The sequence below is a fragment of the Octopus bimaculoides genome, chromosome 29 (assembly GCF_046866305.1).
Source record: "Octopus bimaculoides isolate indiv1 chromosome 29, ASM4686630v1, whole genome shotgun sequence".
Classification (NCBI taxonomy): Eukaryota; Metazoa; Mollusca; class Cephalopoda; order Octopoda; family Octopodidae; genus Octopus; species Octopus bimaculoides.
Window position 1 is genome coordinate 10,522,149 of NC_142956.1, and position 19,361 is coordinate 10,541,509.

The 19,361-nt window shown below is 39.6% G+C and overlaps 1 protein-coding gene and 1 long non-coding RNA gene across 3 annotated transcripts in view; one reads left to right on the top strand and one right to left on the bottom strand.

Annotated features, from left to right (window-relative positions):
- The window catches only part of LOC106883571 (uncharacterized), a 198,590-nt gene extending 182,285 nt beyond the window's left edge, over positions 1–16,305 (bottom strand). Inside the window, exon 1 of one of the 2 annotated variants that reach the window (XM_089345434.1) lies at positions 15,301–16,305. In XM_089345434.1, the coding sequence (XP_089201560.1) occupies positions 15,301–15,387 (87 nt within the window). In that variant the 5' untranslated portion in view covers positions 15,388–16,305. The remainder of the gene's footprint in view (positions 1–15,300) is intronic. The other variant, XM_089345433.1, reaches the window with a different exon arrangement.
- LOC149130346 (uncharacterized) overlaps positions 1–19,361 on the top strand; it is a 323,461-nt gene that overhangs the window by 213,480 nt on the left and 90,620 nt on the right. The gene's annotated exons all lie outside the window — the stretch shown is intronic.

Consider the following 19,361-nt stretch of genomic DNA (forward strand, 5'->3'; position numbering starts at 1 on the left):
AATCTCTCCAAATTTTACTGTAGGAGCAAGCCAAACAGGAACTCCACCCACCCTGTGATCCTGGATCCCAAATCCACCGCTGCCCATCACAATACACACTAGTGTGCACCTCAATACCCCCAGCTATACTCGGGTAACTCTCTAAACCGGAATAAACTGGCCAGGACACGCGACGTTATCTGGTTCCATCCTCACTTTGACCTTAATGTTCAGACCAGAGTACCCAAACTCTTCTTTGCCCTACTTGACAAACATTTCCGTAAATCCAGTTCTCTTAGAAAAACCTCCAACACCCAATCGATTAAATTTTCCTACTCCACCACAAGTAACATTAGTGCTTATAATCCGACGTCTGAACAATATGAAACTTGGGAATCAGCAATTAGTTAACTTTAACTATACAGTAATACAACTCGCCCTAACCATCGCACACACGCACATAAAGACGCGCACGCGCATACATGCGCCTACACACGAACACAAGTTTATGTGACTACATGCCCCATTGATCTCACACCCAGGCGCACTGTCGCCATCAACTTCCTGTCCAACCACGCACCCAAAGAAACGCCTTTTCTTATGTAGCTGCTGTCGCTCACTTAGCAGTACAGTGATATCATGTGACCTTCCTTGACCAATTGCAGCCCATCTACTACTAGCCCTCTTGTACTTCCTGTATCTCCCCGTTCATTCGAATTCTGACCGGTCTGACGTTAAGGGCTTCGAAATTTGAAGTAGCACGGTATCCGAATCAAACTGTTTTGAGCAATATGTGCATGTTTACACACACACACACACACACACACACTATAATGTAGTATATAAATGCCGAGTGATAACACCACTGTCCAACCAGGCAGTTAACTTCAAGCGCGCTACCGGGATCATTTTCAAATTGAGCCTGTAGATCAGGGGTTCTCAACCACTTTTTATCTATGGACCCCTTTGATTACTATTCTTTTCTGGTGGACCCCCATAGTCATTCAATGTTTAAAAACTAGTTTTATAGAAACTTCTTTCAAAATTCCTATTTTATTTATCACACATTCACTTGTGTAGGTTGAACTATTTAAAATGTGAGAGAAAGAAACCTCACTGTTTCTTGCAATATATACCAATACAAACATCTAAAGCAAAACGTTTTCAGAGACCCCTAAAATACTATTGTGGATCCCCAATTTACTATTTTGTTGCATAGACCCCCAAAAATTTTATATAGACCCTCAAGGGTCATATGGATCCCGGTTGAGAACCACTGCTCTAGACTCTCTACTTCCCATATAGACACAAACTCAAGTCTCGAAATATTCCCTTAGTACACAGTTTGCGAGGTTTCCCGTACACTCCTAACAGGCTGGTTTGTATATTGTATTCTCATTGCTCAATAGATTCTCTGACGCCCATTACGCAAAGTCTCTATAATTCTTCCTTATTATGATTAAGCCCCGACTTACCACTTAGCTTTGCTATGCATACTCCTTCTCTCTCTCTCTCTCTCTCTCTCTCTCTCTCTCTCTCTCTCTGTCTTTCTCTCTTTCTCTCTCTCTTCTCTTCTCTTTTCTTTGAACTCTTTCGTTGCCTCTTCCTGTTTTTATCTAAAACCAGATCTCATCCCTAGTTGTTTCGAAGTCGTTTCCTCTCTTTTACTCCTCGTACCATTCCCCCCTATCTCAGCAACCCCCTCCTCCACCAGCGCACTCCTATTTCTTTATTTCATTCCTTGCCTCTTCTTGTCATTCTCTAGAGTCAGCAACCTCCTTGATTGATTTAACGTCTGCTTAATGTCTGTGAAGGGAGGTACCACTGGTGCCCTCCTTCACCATACTGACTTATTTTGCCCCTCCTCTCTTCCTTCCGTCTCACCTCTTCTACTTCTTTGTACTCCTCCGATTACTGGCTTCTTCCTTTCCCCACCTCGTATTTCTTCTTGTTCTTCTCCTACTTCTCTAGTATCCTCCCCTAAGCCGCCTACATCCGTCGTCATTCTGCTCTTCATCCTTTTCTTCTTCTTCTCCCCTTCAACCTTTAAATCTCTCGCACTACGATGTAAACCGCTGTTTGCCGATTTTTTTCTCATGATGAAGGAAGCCGGTCTTACGGTAGTGTCTCTATTTACTGGTTACATGTCCTTGATCTTTTGCAATTCCATCTGTTAATTATAAATATTACGATTATTACGCAATTCTGAACTCCCAGAAACAGCTGTCGAGTTAAAAAATACCACGTATTATTTCCTTAGTAGTCTGTATTTTTATGCTCCATGTAAATGTAAATTTATTTGTCTCTGTATATAAATATTTATATGCGTGCACATGTGTTTATCTCCTGAATATATTTACTTATTTGTATCTATACATCTCTCTCTCTCTCTCTCTCTCTCTCTCTCTCTATATATATATATATATATATATATATATATATATATATATATATATATATATATATATGTGTGTGTGTGTGTGTGTGTGTGTGCCTGTGTGTATCTATATGTGTATATGTATATTTATGAATATATTTATGCTTGTGTACGTGTGTAAGATAGAAAGTTTGAAAGGAAATCAGATCCTTTATTCTCTCATTTATTCTTTTACTAGTTTCAGTCGTTGGACTACGACCATGCTGGATCACCACCTTGAAGGGACTCTAGTGCTTATTTTATTTATATATTTTAGGTCAAATATTTATTCTGCTCGTTAGTTTTTTGCCGAACTGCTTAGGTACAGGGACGTAAGCAAACCAATACCTGTTGCGAAATGATAGACAAAGAGAAACACACAAACCCCCAAGAAACCACATGCACCCCATGCCACCACACTTACACACACCTCTGCCCATATACGGATGCCCTTCTCTACAAGCACACACTTTCCCGTCTCCTCCTTTCCTAATTCGTCGATAGAACCGCATTCCCACCTGGCCCTTCCAACCACATTTTCTTATTCTATTGTTATTATTCTGTGTTTTTTCTCTTATGAAGGATAAGCGTCCAGAACGTCAAGACCGCTTTCCTTTCATTTTAGGCGTTAACTTAATGTTTTCGTTAAAACCTGTTCGTCCCGTATTGCCTTCATTTTGTATTCATTGCTTTCATAACACGTGTATACATGCATAATCATTGGCTTCATATACAGTAATTACTCGCCATATCGTGGTTCACCTATCGCGCCCTCAGTACATCACAGATTTTCTGGCTAATATATGTAAATTTATACCTCAGTATATCGCGGGTTTCTGGGGCCGATAGGCATTTATATACTTTTAGATTTGAATTATTTCTGTGATAAAATAAGCATTTTCAGTCCAAAAAAATTAATAAATTCATAGATAAAAATACAGTATAGCACTGTATAACACATTAATTGAAATATATTAAAAGAAAATACGTAGTGCACTGTAGATGAGTAAACAAAGAATCGCATATACTGTATGGAAAACGAAACTCGGGAGGCGAGTGTGAGGTGTTGTTTTGCATTTATGATAAAATAAATATACTCTTTGCTCTTTTACCCTTTCATTTTGGAACACCGCATTTAGTCGAGGAAATCGACCCCAGGGCTTATTCTCTGTAAGCCCAGTACTTATTCTATCGATATCTTTCGCCGAACCGCTAAGTTTAGGGGACATAAACATACCAGCATTGGTTGTCAGGCGATGGTGGGGGAACAAACACAGACACAAAGACACGCACATAAATTTATATACACATACACGACGGATTTCTTTCAGTTTCCGTCTTCCAGATTCCACTCACAAGGCTTTGGTCGGCCCAAGGCTATTGTAGAAGACACCTGCCCAAGATGCCACGCAGTGGGATTGGACCCAGAACCATGTGGTTGGGAAGCAAGCTTCTTACCACAAAGCCACGCGTGCGCCTATGTACAAATTATAAAAATAATTTTTTAAAATATACAAAACACTATTGTTTCTACTTCTACTTATTCTTTTACTTGTTTCAGTCATTTGACTGCGGCCATGCTGGAGCACCGCCTTAAAGAGTTATAGTCGAAGAAATCGACCCCAGGACTTATTCTTTGTAAGCCTAGTTCTTATTCTATCGGCTCCTTTTGCCGAACCGTTATGTTACGGGGACATAAACACACCAGTATCAGTTGTCAAACGATAGCAAGGGGATAAAACACAAACACACGCACACAAATTTATACATACGTGGTCTGATTAATAAGTATCCGGACTGTTGCCATAGTAACGAAGCTAAAGCACACAGAGTGAAGTTACTAGACACAGATTGACCTTGAACTCTACAGTGCATGCGCACTGAGTTTTAACGTTCTAACTCACTTTCGCTGTTTACAGCAGTGCTTGGATGGAAGGTGTGTAGAGTGTGATTGTCGCATTGACCATGACAGAAAATTGAGCAGAGAATCTACATCAAATTTTGCCAAAATCTTGGCGATACCTGCTCAGAGACCTACGCAAAGTTTTCAAAAAGTTTTCATCATTCTCGACACAATTAAGGTGATCTTGTGCAACTAAAACGTGATTGTCTTTTTGGTCAGCTGAAAGCAGTTTTGGCACAAACTTGGCTGACACGCGTCTCATATCCAAATCTTCAGTGATAATGAACTGAATTGAACCGTAACTAATCTGCACATCCTCTGATAACTCAAGGATGGTGATTCGATGATTTCCCCTCACAGCTGCACGCACATCTGCGATGTTTTTCTCAGTTCTGCTTGTTGCGGGCCTCCCAATATCGACATTTTATCAGTCACCTTGGAAACGTCTAAACCACTCAAACTCTAGTGTGCGGCTCATGCACTTCTCTCCGTACACTTTCTGCAGCTTTGTGTAGGCCTCTAAGCAGGTATCAGCATGACAACGTACTCTGTCATGGCCAATGCGACGACCACACGCTACACACCTTCCTTCCAAGCACTGCTATAAGCAACGGATTTTAGCTAGAACGCTAAAACTTAGTGCGCATGCATAGCAGAGTTCAAGGCCAATGTTTTCCAAACAGCTTTACTCTGCATGCTTCAACTTCGTTATAATGGCAACAGTCCGGATACTTATTGATCAGACCTCGTACACTCTCTCTTTCCTTTCCTGAGCGTCCAATAATACTATCCATATCACGTCCTCACTTTGTTGTTTTTTTGTTATTGTTTTTTTGAACTATATATATATATATATATATATATATATATATATGTATATATATGACGGGCTTCTTTCAGTTTCCATCTACCAAACACACTCACAAGGCCTTTGTCGGCCCGAGGCTATAGAAGGCACTTGCTCGAGGTACCACACAGGGGAACTGAACCCGGAACCATGTGCTTGAGAAGCAAGCTTCTTACCACACACCCACGTTTGTGTGTTTATATATAAGTGTGTGCATGCGTGTGTGTGTGTATGTGTGTGTGTGTACACATAAATATCGAACAATGAGAATAAGTGCTCAACACTGCATTGGTGGATAAAGATTCTTTATTTGTGTATTGAGGCTACCATTGGTTTCATGTTAAGGAACATCGGTTTTCGTTTCCATTTGTGCGCACGTACACATATAAGTAGACTATATTTGAATTAAAGACCAGGTGCGAAGAAAATGCATTGACAGAAGCGATAAACAATAAAGGAAAGGTAGGAAAATAGCGAAATAGAATGAAGACGATATAGGGAATATGGCTGTTATTGGCCAAGATTGACTTTATATGCACCTGTGTATGGAGGCCGGGGCAGGGTGAATTGTTAAAACTGAACAGTTTTATCGCGCCAGCTTCCTAGATTGTTTTTGTTTTTTTTTATTGACCCCAAGAAGATAAAAGGCAAAATTGATCCGGTCGGGATTTGCACTCAAAGTGCGAAGTATTCTAGCTGACGTTATAACGACTTTTCCAGTTTGTTGCCTTGAGGGACAACTATAAGAATAAAACAATATCAGGGCATAAAACAGTAGACAATGTCTAACGAAAGGATACTAGATAAAGAATTAAAAGAACGATGGATAGATAGATAGATAGATAGATAGATAGATAAAGAAGAGACTGACAGACTGATTGGTGGATCCAACTTAAAAACAGTGAGAACGTTTGGAAGGAAGACCAATTGTAAGCAGGAATGAAAGCATAACTACAGTTGGGGGCCCCACCACCCACTCTGGATTTTTTTATAACTTTCTTTATAATGCATATTTTTAATGAAATTTTGCAGATGTATTTCGAAGGTATAGCTGGTGATTATGCTGATGGAATTCATTTAAAATTTAAATTAAAGAATATTCTTTCTCTCAGAGACAAAAGTAATCGATACCATTTTTTTTTCAACAATTCAGTAACTTGCGCGTGATTTTGCACGACAAAAAAACATCGATGACATTATCCTGATTGATAATATCCAATTTCCTGTTGGTAATGAATAATATCCATCAGGATACTGTCATCGATATTTAAAGTTGTGCAAAGATCATGAGCATCTATTGAATGATTTAAAAGGTATGGACTTCTTTCTGACGATAGAAATAAGTTAATTAAGAAAAAAAATTCATCAACATAATCGCCATCTACACCCTCGAAAATGTATCCCTGCAAAATTTCATTAAAAAATATGCATTATTTTTTAAATTTTGGGGAAACAAAATCGGGCGGAGTACTAAACTGTAGTTATGTCGGAAGTAGAAGGCTGTTGATAAATCAACGAAAATTCGATACGATGAACAGACGTGGGAGTTTTAATAAAGTGAGATAAACTTTGAAACAAAGGCAGGCATTAATTAGTAAAATACAGGAAGATAGAAAAAAAAATAAGCGATGAAGAGAAATAGAAAGGTAGATGGTGAGATGAATAAGACTGAAAGAGAGACAGACGATGAGACGATATAAAGATGGTACAGAGAAAAGCAGGCGATGAGAAGAGAAAAATGGAGGGAAAAAGCAGGTGATGACAATGAAAGGAAAAAGATGGCTGGAAAATCAAGTGAAGAGGAAGAAGATGGAAAGAGGTGGTGAGTTGAGAAAAGGACTGAAAATTGAAAGAAAAACCTGATAATGTAATAGAGATGGTAAACAGAGCAGACGATAAGTTTTTTAAAAAATCTAAGATACTTGATACAATGAAAAAATAAGGAAAGGAAAAGAAAACGAAACACTAGCAAAATAAAAGGGGAAAGAGGGAGAGAGAGAGAGAGAGAGAATGATAGAAAGAGAGAGATAGATCATTTGGAAGAAAGGCGACGAATAAGAATAAATTAAATACATTGAAGGAAAGACTAGTGATAATGAAAATAAGATTAAAAATCAGCATTCGATGGATTAAAAGGTTACAAAACAAAATCATTGAGAGACATGCGAGAATTTCATAATGAGAGATGTTAATAAGAGAAAGGCAGAATATTTGAAAGGAAGACAATAAGAAGGAAAATGTGGAAAGAAAGGAATCGGATGACTGGGATGGGGGGGGGGGGGGAGGGGGAGAAGTGAGCGATAAGAAATTAACAGAAAGACGGGAAATTAGAATTTAAAAAAATCTTTTGGAGAGAATCCAGTATCAATGCCCCTTTTACAGGGCCTCTGAGACTGGTGAGAGGAAGTTATCGTTAAACCGATGACCTGGCCTGAACGTTTGAAAAAGTGAACTCCTCTAAAGGGACCCGTCGTTTCAGGTGGTGCTGTTAAAGCGGGAGCGGAAAATGGGATGGGGGGAGGAGGGATAGATGCATTAAAAGACAGGAAATGGAGGGAAATAAGGACAGATGATAACTTAAAAGCTGACACAGAAAAGTATTGAAAGAATAGCATTTTAAATTGAGAGATTTTAATTAGAAAAGGACAGAATATTTGAGAGGAATTTCGATGATGGATTTTTAATAAAAAGTAAAAGGAATTTCAAAATACAAGAGAAAAAAAAAAGGAAAAACATGGAAAGAAAGGACGACAAAAACGAAAGAAAGGCGGTAAGTTTTTTAAAGAAGAAAGAAAAAAAGAATATTTGAAAGTAAGCAAATGATGATGGGTCTCTAATAGAGAAGACGGTTATTCCTCTGACTCCTGGTCGAGGACGTTAGGGCACACCGAAGCTCAACACAGCCCCATTTTATGTATTCATTTTGCATAAAGTCAAAGAGAAATACAAGAAACGATCCGAGTATACGATTGGTACTTTATTTATCGACATTGAAAGAATGACAGCTGAAGCTGTCCTACGCTGTATTTCAACTCAGTATTTAAAAATTCGGATCGAATACTGCAAAGTTATATATCTGATGCTCTAACAATTCTACCAGCTGACGACCTCCTACACTGACTTCTTTTAATTAGCGGGTCTGGAGAAAGGGACAGCGCTTTACAGGCTTTCCTAAGCTGCTGAGATTGACGCCATTAATACCGGTTTCAAATTTCGGCACAAAGCCAACAATTTTGGGAGAGGGTCTGGTCGATTACATCTTCCTCGGTGCTCAACTTGAACTTATTTTATCGAGTCAGAAAGGATGAAATGCAAAGTCGAACTCAGCGGAATTTGAACTCAGAACGTAAAGACAGACGAAATACCGGTAAGCATTCGCCCAGCTTGCTAACTATTCTGCCAGCTCGCCACCTTTTTGATGTCATTAATATTACTCTCTAAGGTTAAGGCGGTGAGCTGGCAGAGACGTTAGCACGCCGGGCGAAATGCTTAGCGGTATTTCGTCTGTCTTTAAGTTCTGAGTTCAAAATCCGCCGAGGTCGATTTTACCTTTCATCCTTTCGGGGTTGATAAAATAAGTACTAATTCAGCACTGCAGTCGATGTAATCGACTTACCCCACCCCCAAATTCCTGGCCTTGTGCCAAAATTTGAAATTAATATTACGCTCTAATTTACAAGAAAAATATGAGAGGGAGGGAATTCCAGATGCATAACGATTTGGAGAGGAAGGACTGAGTGTAGTGATTAGTAAGGAACCTGGAAGGGTTAGATTCAACAAAGATGATGAAAGAGGGAAGGTGAATGGGACGAGAATGTTTGAGTAGAGGTGGCATGGGTCCAGTTAGTTCTGAGAATCAGAGGACACTATATGAGCGATAGAAATAGAAGAGAGAGGGGACAGATTAAAGATACTTGCATTTTATGGGGAATTGTTTGTTGGTGTTTCATAACAATTTATTAAATATTTATTATATAGAGCTTTGAATATTATAAAAAAGCAAATATTCTTTGTAAAACAGAAACAGCGCTTATGTGGTGCAGAGGGTGAAGTAAGTCTGCGAACGAATTTTATACCAATCAATTAAGTGGCCTTACTTTGAATATAATCTAGGATGCCTGTGTGTGCAGCAACTCCATGCCAAGTGTGGAAGCAATAATATACCCATCTAAGAAGGCGGCGAACCGGCAGAGTGGTTAGCAGGCCGGGCGAAATGCTTAGCGGTATTTCGTCTGTCTTTAAGTTCTGAGTTCAAATTCCACCGAGGTCGACTTTGCCTTTCATCCTTTTGGGGTCGATATATTAAGTACCAGTTGCGTACTGGAGTCGATGTAATCGACTGGCCCCCTCCCCCAAAATTTCGGGTCTTGTGCCTAGAGTAGAAAAGAATATACCCATCTAAGACGGTGAATTGGCAGAACCGTTAGCACACCGGACAAAATACTTAGCGGCATTCCGTCTGTCTTTACATTCTGGGTTCAAAATCCGCCGAGGTCGACTTTGCCTTTAATTCTTTCGAGGTTGATAAAGTAAGTACCGACTGAGCACAGGTGGGGAGTGGTGTGCGATGTACTCGACTGTCCCCTCTCCTCAAAACTGCTGGCCTTATACCTAAATCTGAACGCATCTAAATTCAAATGTTTGACACGACCTATCATAGAAATTACGAAGATAGAGAGACAAAATTTTGTTCTGCCCTTACGCTCATGCCGCTTTCATGCAGCACCCTTTTGTTTTGCATTGATGTGACCAAGATGTTGCGCCAATCAACGCATCCATGTTCCGTCTGACATGGGATCCTATCTCTGTTAACTGACGGGACTCGAATGTTCCGTTTCCCGTCACAAAGACGTCGGTGATAAAAGTCGAAAGTTAGAAAGACAAACGAGAGAAAGAAATGAGAGTTCCAGCAGAAAGTAGGCGATAAGTGGGGGTGGGGAGGAAGAAGGAAGGACAAAAAATAAAAAGAAATAAAACAAGAAAAATAATTTGGAATAAAAAAAAAAGTTGAATTTGATGTGAAGAACAACAATAGAGATATATCGAAGAAAAGACAGGCGATCAGAAAAAATAGAGCGAATAGCGGGAAAAACCTGGAAAGGAAGGCAGACGATAAAAAGATAAAGAGGATATAGGTAAAGGATAAGGAAAACATGTAGGTAGAAGGAAAGACGTAGGGTACCATTTAAATTCAGAACGAAAATAGTGGGAACTGAAAGCACAAAGCATCTTAGTAAACACTAACAATTCCATCTATCTAGACTCCGAAATTTTGGGGGAGGGAAGGAGGGAGGCCAGTCGATTAGATCGACCCCAGTACGCAACTAGTACTTAATTTTATCGATCCCGAAAGGATGAAAAGCAAAGTCGACCTCGGCGGAATTTGAACTCAGAGCTTAAAGACAGACGAAATACCGCTAAGCATTTTATCCGGCGTGCTAACATTTCTGCCAATCACCGCCTTGCTAGACTCCGAAATATTTAAAAGACGAAGTTGACTTTGGAATTTGAACTCGGAGTGTAGGAGTCGCAGTGACAATGCTATCCGACGCTTTCTCGGCTCTGCTAATTCACCACCTGCTGAAGACGTAGATCATGAGTTCGATTCCTGGAGGCGCGTTGAGCAAGATACTTTATTTCACGTTGCTACAGACCACTCAGCTAGCAAAAATGAGTGCTACCTGTCTTGTCAAAGGGCCGGTTCTGTGTCATGCTGAATCTCCCTAACAACTATATCAAGGGTGCACTTGTATGTGGAGTGCTCTCAGCCACTTACACATTAATTTCACGAACAGTCTATTCTATTGATCGGATCAACCGGAACCTTCGTCGTCGTCACCGACGGAAGAACAGTAATTTAAAAAAAAATTAATTTACCACCTAATAATGACATGAGTGAAATAAAAATGAAAATGCGTAAAGAAAAAAAAATTATCTTATATATTTTTTTACTTGTTTCAGTCATTGGTCTGCGGCCATGTAGGAGCACCGCCTTGAAGGCGAGCGAATCAACAGCACTACTTATTTATTTTTTAAGTCTGGTATTTATTCTGTCGGTCTCAATTGCCGAACCACTAAGTTACATGGAGTAAACAAACCAACACCGATTGTGGCGCGCGCGCGCACACGCGTATATATAATACTGGCATTCCGTCGGTTACGACGACGAGTTGATTCGATCAACGAAACAGCCTGCTCGTGAAATTAACGTGCAAGTGGCTGAGCATTCCACAGACTCGAGTACCCTTAACATAGCTCTCAGTAAGGTTCAGCGTGACGCAGAATGTGACAAGGTTCGCCCTTTGAAATACAAGTACTACACATTTTGGCAGTTACGTGGACTCGAACAATGTCAAATTAAATATCTTGCTTAAGGACATAACGTGCCACCAAGAATCGAACTCGCAACCTTACGATCATGAGTCGAATACCCTAACTACTAAACCACATTCCTTCAATATATGTATGTGTATACGCGCGTTTATCATCTATCTATCTATCTATCTATCTATCTATCTAATTTCTTTACTGCCCACAAGGGACTACACACAGAGGAGACAGACAAAGGGATTAAGTCGATTATATCGACGCCAGTGCGTAACTGGTACTTATTTAATCGACCCCGAAAGGATGAAAGGAAAAGTCGATCTCGGCGGAATTTGAACTCAGAACGTAGCGGCAGACGAAATACCGCTAAGCATTTCGCCCGGCGTGCTAACGTTTCTGCCAGCTCGCCGCCTCTATCTATCTATCTATCTATCTATACACACACACGCACACGCACACACACACACACACACACATGATGGGCTTCTTTCAGGTTCAGTCTACCAAATCCGCTCACAAGATTTTGCTCGGTCTGAGGTTGTATAGTAGAAACACTTACCCAAGTTGCCACGCACTGGGATTGAACATGGAACCATGTGGTTGGGAAGCAAACCTCTTACCACACAGTTATGCCTGCGCTTATAATTTGTCTCAAACTTTTTTTTTTTTTTTTTTTTTTTTTCTTCAAGAAAGAATATTTGGAATAAGTGGCGGTTGGGTATACTATTAAGATGATAGAGAGACATGAGTTAAAAAGAAGAGAAAACATTTCAAAGTCGAATGATAAGATTTAGAAAAACATTGAATGCTTAGGAAGAAAAAAACACAGAAAGAACAACAGATGATTGATGTGTTCAAACATTGAAGACAAGCAGACGGTATGAAGATGATAGAAAGAGCAGTAGGGGATGAGTTAGAAAGACAGGCGATAGAAAGAAATGAGTTGTAACGGAAAGTAGGCGATAAGTTGCGGTGGGGGTGGGGAGAAAGAAAAAAGTGAGATGAAAAGAAAAAAAAACAATAAAAATACTTTGGAATAAAAAAGGTGAATTTGATGTGAAGTACAACGATAGAGATCGAAGAAAAGGCAGGCGATCAGAAAAAATAGAGCGAATAACAGGATGAGTTTTAAAATATGGGGAAAACCTGGAAAGAAAGGCAAACAATAAGATAAAGAAGATTATAGGTAAAGAAAAAGGAAAACATGTAGGTAGAAGAAAAGAGGTCGGGTACCATTTAAAGCAGTGCTTCCCAATCATTTTTTACCCATGGACCCTTTTGATTATTTTTTTTTTATATTCTGGTGGACCCCTTTCGATGTTTAAAAACTAGTTTTATACATACTTCTTTCAAAATTTCTACTTTGCTTTTTACACATTAACTTGTGTAGGTTGAATTATGTAAAACATTCAAGAAGAAACCTAGCTATTTCTTGCAGTAAATATATCTAACAAATTTTTTTCATGCACCCATAAAATATAACTGTAGACCCAATTTACTATTTTGCCCGTGTGGACCAACCCACCACCCCAAATATTTTATATGGACCACAGTTGAGAACCACTGATTTAAAGTAGAGAGAGTCATTGTTAGAAAGGAAAAGAATAAGAGGAGAATAAAAACAAAAGATAAAAAGTGGACGATATGTTCAGAATAAAAAGTGAAAATTTGAAAGAAAGGCAGACGATAATTTGCATAGAGCAGGGAATTGAACGAATGATAGCTGTTGAGAAAAGTTAGATAAATGGAAGACAGATAGAAGAAATGGAAAGGAGAAAAGAAGGATTACATTTCAGTGGGGAGTGGAAGCATTAAAAGAAAAAAGCGGGGTGGGGGGAGAACAGATGAAAGAAATAATGATAAAGAACGAATGAATAAATGAACGAATGAGTGAATGAGAGACCAAGAGAGAAGCAGAAAGGATGAATGAAAGAAAGTTAGGACTGAGAGAAAAAAACTGACGAAAAGCAGCAGACGATAAAAAGGAAAGACTACATAGAATGATAGATAAAGACTGAGAGGTAATATTTGAATGAAAGGCAGATGATAGAAAGAAATACGGAAGGGAGAAAGATTGAGGATGTTTTATAACAAAAAGAAGTTTGAGAGAAACAGTTTAACCGGGTGAAAGACAAACACATAGGCAAGCTTAGAGATAGAGAAGTGGGTAGACAAGCAATGGATAGATAGATAGATAGAAGGAATGTGTCGAAAAGACAGATTAAGACAAACAGTATAACGGAGAGAAACAGACGGGTAGAAAGACAAGTTGTTTGCATGATGAAGAGAAACACATAGAAAGGTTGTGTGGCATACATACATACATACATACATACATACATACATACATACATACATACATACATACATACATACATACATACATACATGCATGCATACATACAGACAGACGGACGGACGGACAGATATATAGATAGATTGACTGACAGATAGATTGATTGATACATAGATTGATAGACAGACTGACGGACGGACAAACAGATAGATAGATAGATAGACAGGTAGGTAGATACTGTGACGGAGGTAAAGACGGCGCAACAAAAATATAAACAAAGAGAAAGAAGACAACAATATAAACAAACATTTATAGAAATAAACCGTCATCTCTCCCATACACACACGCATACATACGGGCGGGGTGGGGGTGATATTTGTCTTGTTCCGCCTTACATAATTCCTCTCAGCAGTTATATACATACAAGGGTGTGTGTGTGTATAAATATATATATATATATATATATATATATATATATATATACATACATACATACATATATATATATATATATATATATATATATACACACACACATATGTATGTGTATATACATGTAAATACATACACACATATATACTTACATACACACACACACACACACACACACACATATATCGTCTGTAAAAAACAAATTCCGCAAGTGTGTTTTGTTTATCTTTCTACCGGTCTAAACAACGTTGTTGGTATGTTTTCGGCCGCCGTGAGTGTGATTCTGTCCCGTAACTTAGCTGCCTGACAGTTAGATTTCGATTTAAGAAGTGCCAAACAGAAATAAGTACCGGGGAGAAATATGGTCGGTTACATAGGGCACTAAGGCATCTGTGCTACAGTAAGGGCGCCAGCATAATGAATTGAAAACGTTGAAAGAGTAGAAGAATGTGTGCATGCGTGAGTGTATACATGTATACACACGCGCACACACATGCACATACGCTTATGCGAGCATACATTTTGTGTGTGCACGAATTGATATATACGTATAAATGCACGTATGTGTGTGCGTGTATACGTCTCTTCAAAGTTAGGAACACAACACAGTTCTAGCAGACAGAGATAGATAGATAGATAGATAGATAGATAGATTTGGACAAACAAGCAGATGGATATATAGGCAGACAGAAAGATAGACTGATTAATTGATTGACTGATAGACAAATAGATAGATAGATAGATAGATAGATAGATAGATAGATAGACAGACAGACAGGCAGAAATAGATAGATAGATAGATAGATAGATAGATAGATAGATAGCTGGAAAGACAGATGACATAGATAGATAGATAAATAAATAGGATATCAAAACTGACAGATAGATAGATAGATAGATGGAAAGACGGACAGTCAGACAAACAAGAAGATAGATGGAAAGACAGATAGATAGAGAGATAGATAGACAGACAAGAAGATATATGGAAAGACAGACAGACAGGCAGACAGGAAGATAGACGGACAGACAGACAGAGAGATAGATAGACAGATAGATAGATAGATAGATAGATAGATAGATAGATAGATAGATAGGTTTACCTTGCTGTTGTTTTTGCTGTTATCAGCCTCAAGTTGTGAGATTGCACTACTGGCTAACAGAAGCACAAGTGAGTGAAGCAATGGCATAGTTGTCAAGTTAGTGGTGGAGGTGGTGGTTGTGTTTGGCGGTGGTTGTGTAAAGTGGTGGTGGTGGTTGTGCGAAGTCGCAGTGGGTGGTGCGGTGAGTGGTGCTTGGTGGTTGTGGTGGTGCAGGTGGGGAGTGTTGGCGGATGACGGGGGTAGGGTCAGGCGGTACGGGGTGTTGCGATCGTCTTAAAGGTGGTGGAGACGTTGGTGATGGGTGCGCGAAGTGGTGGTGCTAGCCGTAGTTTATGTACAGTGGTGGTGGTGGTGGTGGTGGTGGTGGTGATGGTGTGAAGTGTTGACGGAGGCGGGAGTGGGGTGGAGGTGAAGGGGATAGTACGGAACGTTGGAAATGATGTATGAGGGGGGGGGTGAAGATGTTGGTGTTGACGGCGGTGATGGCGAGGAAGATGTGGTGGTGGTGGTGGCGGTGGTCAAAGTTATGAGTGGTTAGCAGAGGGGGAAGTGTTGGTGGCGATTGTGGAAGCGACGAGGCGGCGGCGGCGGCGGTGTTAAAGCGGCGATGCTGGAGATGTAATGTTTGTTACTGCTGTTGCTATTGTTGTTGTTGTTGTTGCTGTTGTTGTTGTTACTGTTGCTGTTGTTGTTGTTGTTGCTGTTATTACCAGGATATATCGACTCAGGAAAAATAAGTTGATGTGTTCGCTGTTAGTCGTGATAACATTGTGATGTTTGCGTTGTTGTTGCTGCTGTTGCTGTTGTTGCTGTTGTTGTTGTTGTTGTTGACAAGTGCCTCGGCACGAAACTCTTGTCCCTTGACTTCACTTCTGTATCAACCTCGGCAAATAAATATATACATACGCGCACACACACACATATGTACACAGGCATACATACACATACACACATAGATAGACACACGTACATATACATATATCTGTTAATGCACACACATATGTTCATACACGTGCACCCTCGTGCATGTAATGTATATTTATGTTTATTTGTATATATATATATGTGTACATCCCTCTCTATATATATGTACACATGCATCCACACACACATACACACGCATATGTTCAGAGAATAAAGCTTTATGTGTGTGTAGAGAGAGAGGGGGGAGGGAGAGCGAGAGAGATGTGTGTGACCGTCTGTATACATATGTGTGTATGTGGATAATGCATATGTATAAGTATTTGTATGAATGTGTGTATGTATATATACCTACATACATGTGTGTGTGTGTATATATATATATATATATATATATATATATATATATATATATATAGTATGCCGTTGGCGCTGCTAGAAGTTCTTTGTGTAATAATGAAGTTTTGGTTTCGCACCCGTTGCGTGTCGTCTTGGACAAATATTATTTTGTAAAGCCTTGGGTGATCCCATACATTGAGGCTGAAACGGGGTAGAGGGAACTGTACAGAAGCCCGTTGGTCGGATTGTGCTTTGGGCGGATGGATCCCGCTTTGCTACACTGTCACGCTGATTCTGCCTGATAAGTACATTAAGATTACTCAAGTCTGTGGAGTACTCCGCCACTTACTTGCTAATTCAGCGAGCAGAGAATTCGATTGATCACACAACTGAAGACCCACGATGGGAAATTCTGACCATCTATTTTGTTACGTATATAAAGTACCGTGTGTGTGTGTGTATGTGTGTGTGTGTGTGTGCGCGCGTGCATGTGTGTGTGTGTTTGTGTCTGTGTGTGTGTAAAACCGTTTGACTCAGAATAGCATTATTTCAAGTTTTACAAAATTAAGAAGTATACTCCTAATCGTATTTTGGGGCCGTATTCAGGAGTGATTGGAAGCAGGGGCTGAATTTGATGCCAGAATTGCAACTGCTGGTTCAATAATGTACCAGTTCCAGTCGGGGCCTCCGAAAGGTGGGGTGTCCAATCGGTACTTTGTTCCGGGACTTAAGAGCTAACGAGGACCCTACAACAACCATGCAACACCTTCCACTCCGAAAACAAACACTTTCTATCACTCCCAGCCCGACGTAAACTTACTTTCACCTACACAAGCATCTGTACACATCCCTCTACATATCATACTACACTTCATTTTATCATTATTTACTGTTAATCATTGTAGGGCTAGTTGTATAGAGTATCTACCTACAGCCCGGGGCCCAAAGGGGTCTTGTACCGCCTTGCAAAATTTCTCTTGGAGGCTCTGGCTCCAGCATTCGATCTTCAAAAGAGAAAAGGTTGGTTAAAAAATCCAAACCCCTTATCATCAGTATGGTTTTTGTCTATCTTCATCTCTCATTTTTTCTTTAACTTTTCGCGTCAATCCTCACCTGTTGCTTCAATCTGCACCATTCGTAGCTGTCCTCGCCATTTCAGCCTCAACCAGCCGAAATGAGGTTCCTCCAGAGAATCTCTAGAGTGACCTTACTCGACGGGGTGCATAGCTCAGAGATTAGGGTGTCTCTCCAGGTAAAGCTGCTACTTCTCTGCATCTCAATGCCTTTGTAACTCAATAGCTTGGTCCTGGTACTTTGCTATTTTCTCTATACCTCTCATATTGATTTTTTCATCATTTGGGACTGTGAAATCAATTACCTGGCACTTTCTATTCTCTCTATCTACTACAACTAAATCAGACCTTCTAGCTTCTATTTCTCTGTTAATCTGTTAAAGTCCCACAACATATTGTATTTCTTACTTTCTACTACTTTACTAGGTTCATGTTCATACCATTTATTAGTGTGTTCAAATACTAGCTTTCTACATAATTCCCAATGGATTACTCTCCCTAGATTGTCATGTCTTTTCTTGTATTCTTTCTGCGTCGGCATGCGACATTCACTTGTTATATGAGTAACGCTTTCCTGTTTTGATTTGCATAACCTACATTGGGAATCCACGTGGTTTTTGTCTATCTTGGCTTTTATCCAATTAGCCCTTAATACTTTATTATTATTAAGGTGGCGAGCTGGAAGAATCATTAGCACGCCGGGCGAAATGCTTAGCAGTATTTCGTTTGCCACTACGTTCTGAGTTCAAATTCCGAGATCGACTTTGCCTTTCATTCTTTCGGGGTCGATAAATTATTAAATGCCAGTCGAGTACTAGGGTCGATGTGATTTGCTATCCACCCCACAAAATCCAGGCCTTATGCCTATAGTAGAAAGGATTATTATTATTATTATTGTTATTATTATTATCATTGATAATAATAATAATAATAATAATAACCTGAAGACTAAAACAATAGCTGTTGTCATAGGTGCTCTGGGAATGATAGCAAAAGGGGCTGATTGCTATCTAGCTCAGATACCAGGAAACCCCAAAATGGCAGAAATTCAAAAGATAGTGCTCATGGGAACTGCCCATATCCTACGCAAAATACTTTCTATGTAATCTCAAATCTTAAGACAAACACATAATTTTCTTATGGTTTCTTAAACATTCTCTAGAACAACACTATGTAACAAAACCAAATGTATGGCACCCGAGGCATAACAGCAACATGAACTTCTGTCACTTGAGGTCTCTGGGTGAGACTTGGAGCCAACTTGTACAAATGCAAAGCAAAAGTGAAACAAAATAATTATTATTATAATAATAATAGAATGATGATGATGATGATGGTCACTCCCGTCGGTTTCGACGTATAAATGTTTGAAGGAAAGGACTTCAAGTTAAAGAGAGTAATAGAAAGGGTGGGGGCGAAAATACTAAGTAGCTGCATCTATTTGTGATGGATGCGTGAATGTAATTTCAGTTCAGGTAGGGATTTTGCTATGAAGTCGCAATGGGGACATTGATGATTTTGATTTTGCCTGGGATTGGGCAAGTGTGTCTGTTGATTGCGGGGTGTAGATTTTCTATTGTTCTTTTTCGTCAATTCAAATTGTTTGGATGCCTCGTGACACATTTTACGCCATGTAGATCGCTCTCAGCAATGACTTTCCCTAGATGTCAGGTTAAGCTGTAGAGAATTTAGTGATTGTTTCATCTTATCCTTATATACTTTAGGAGA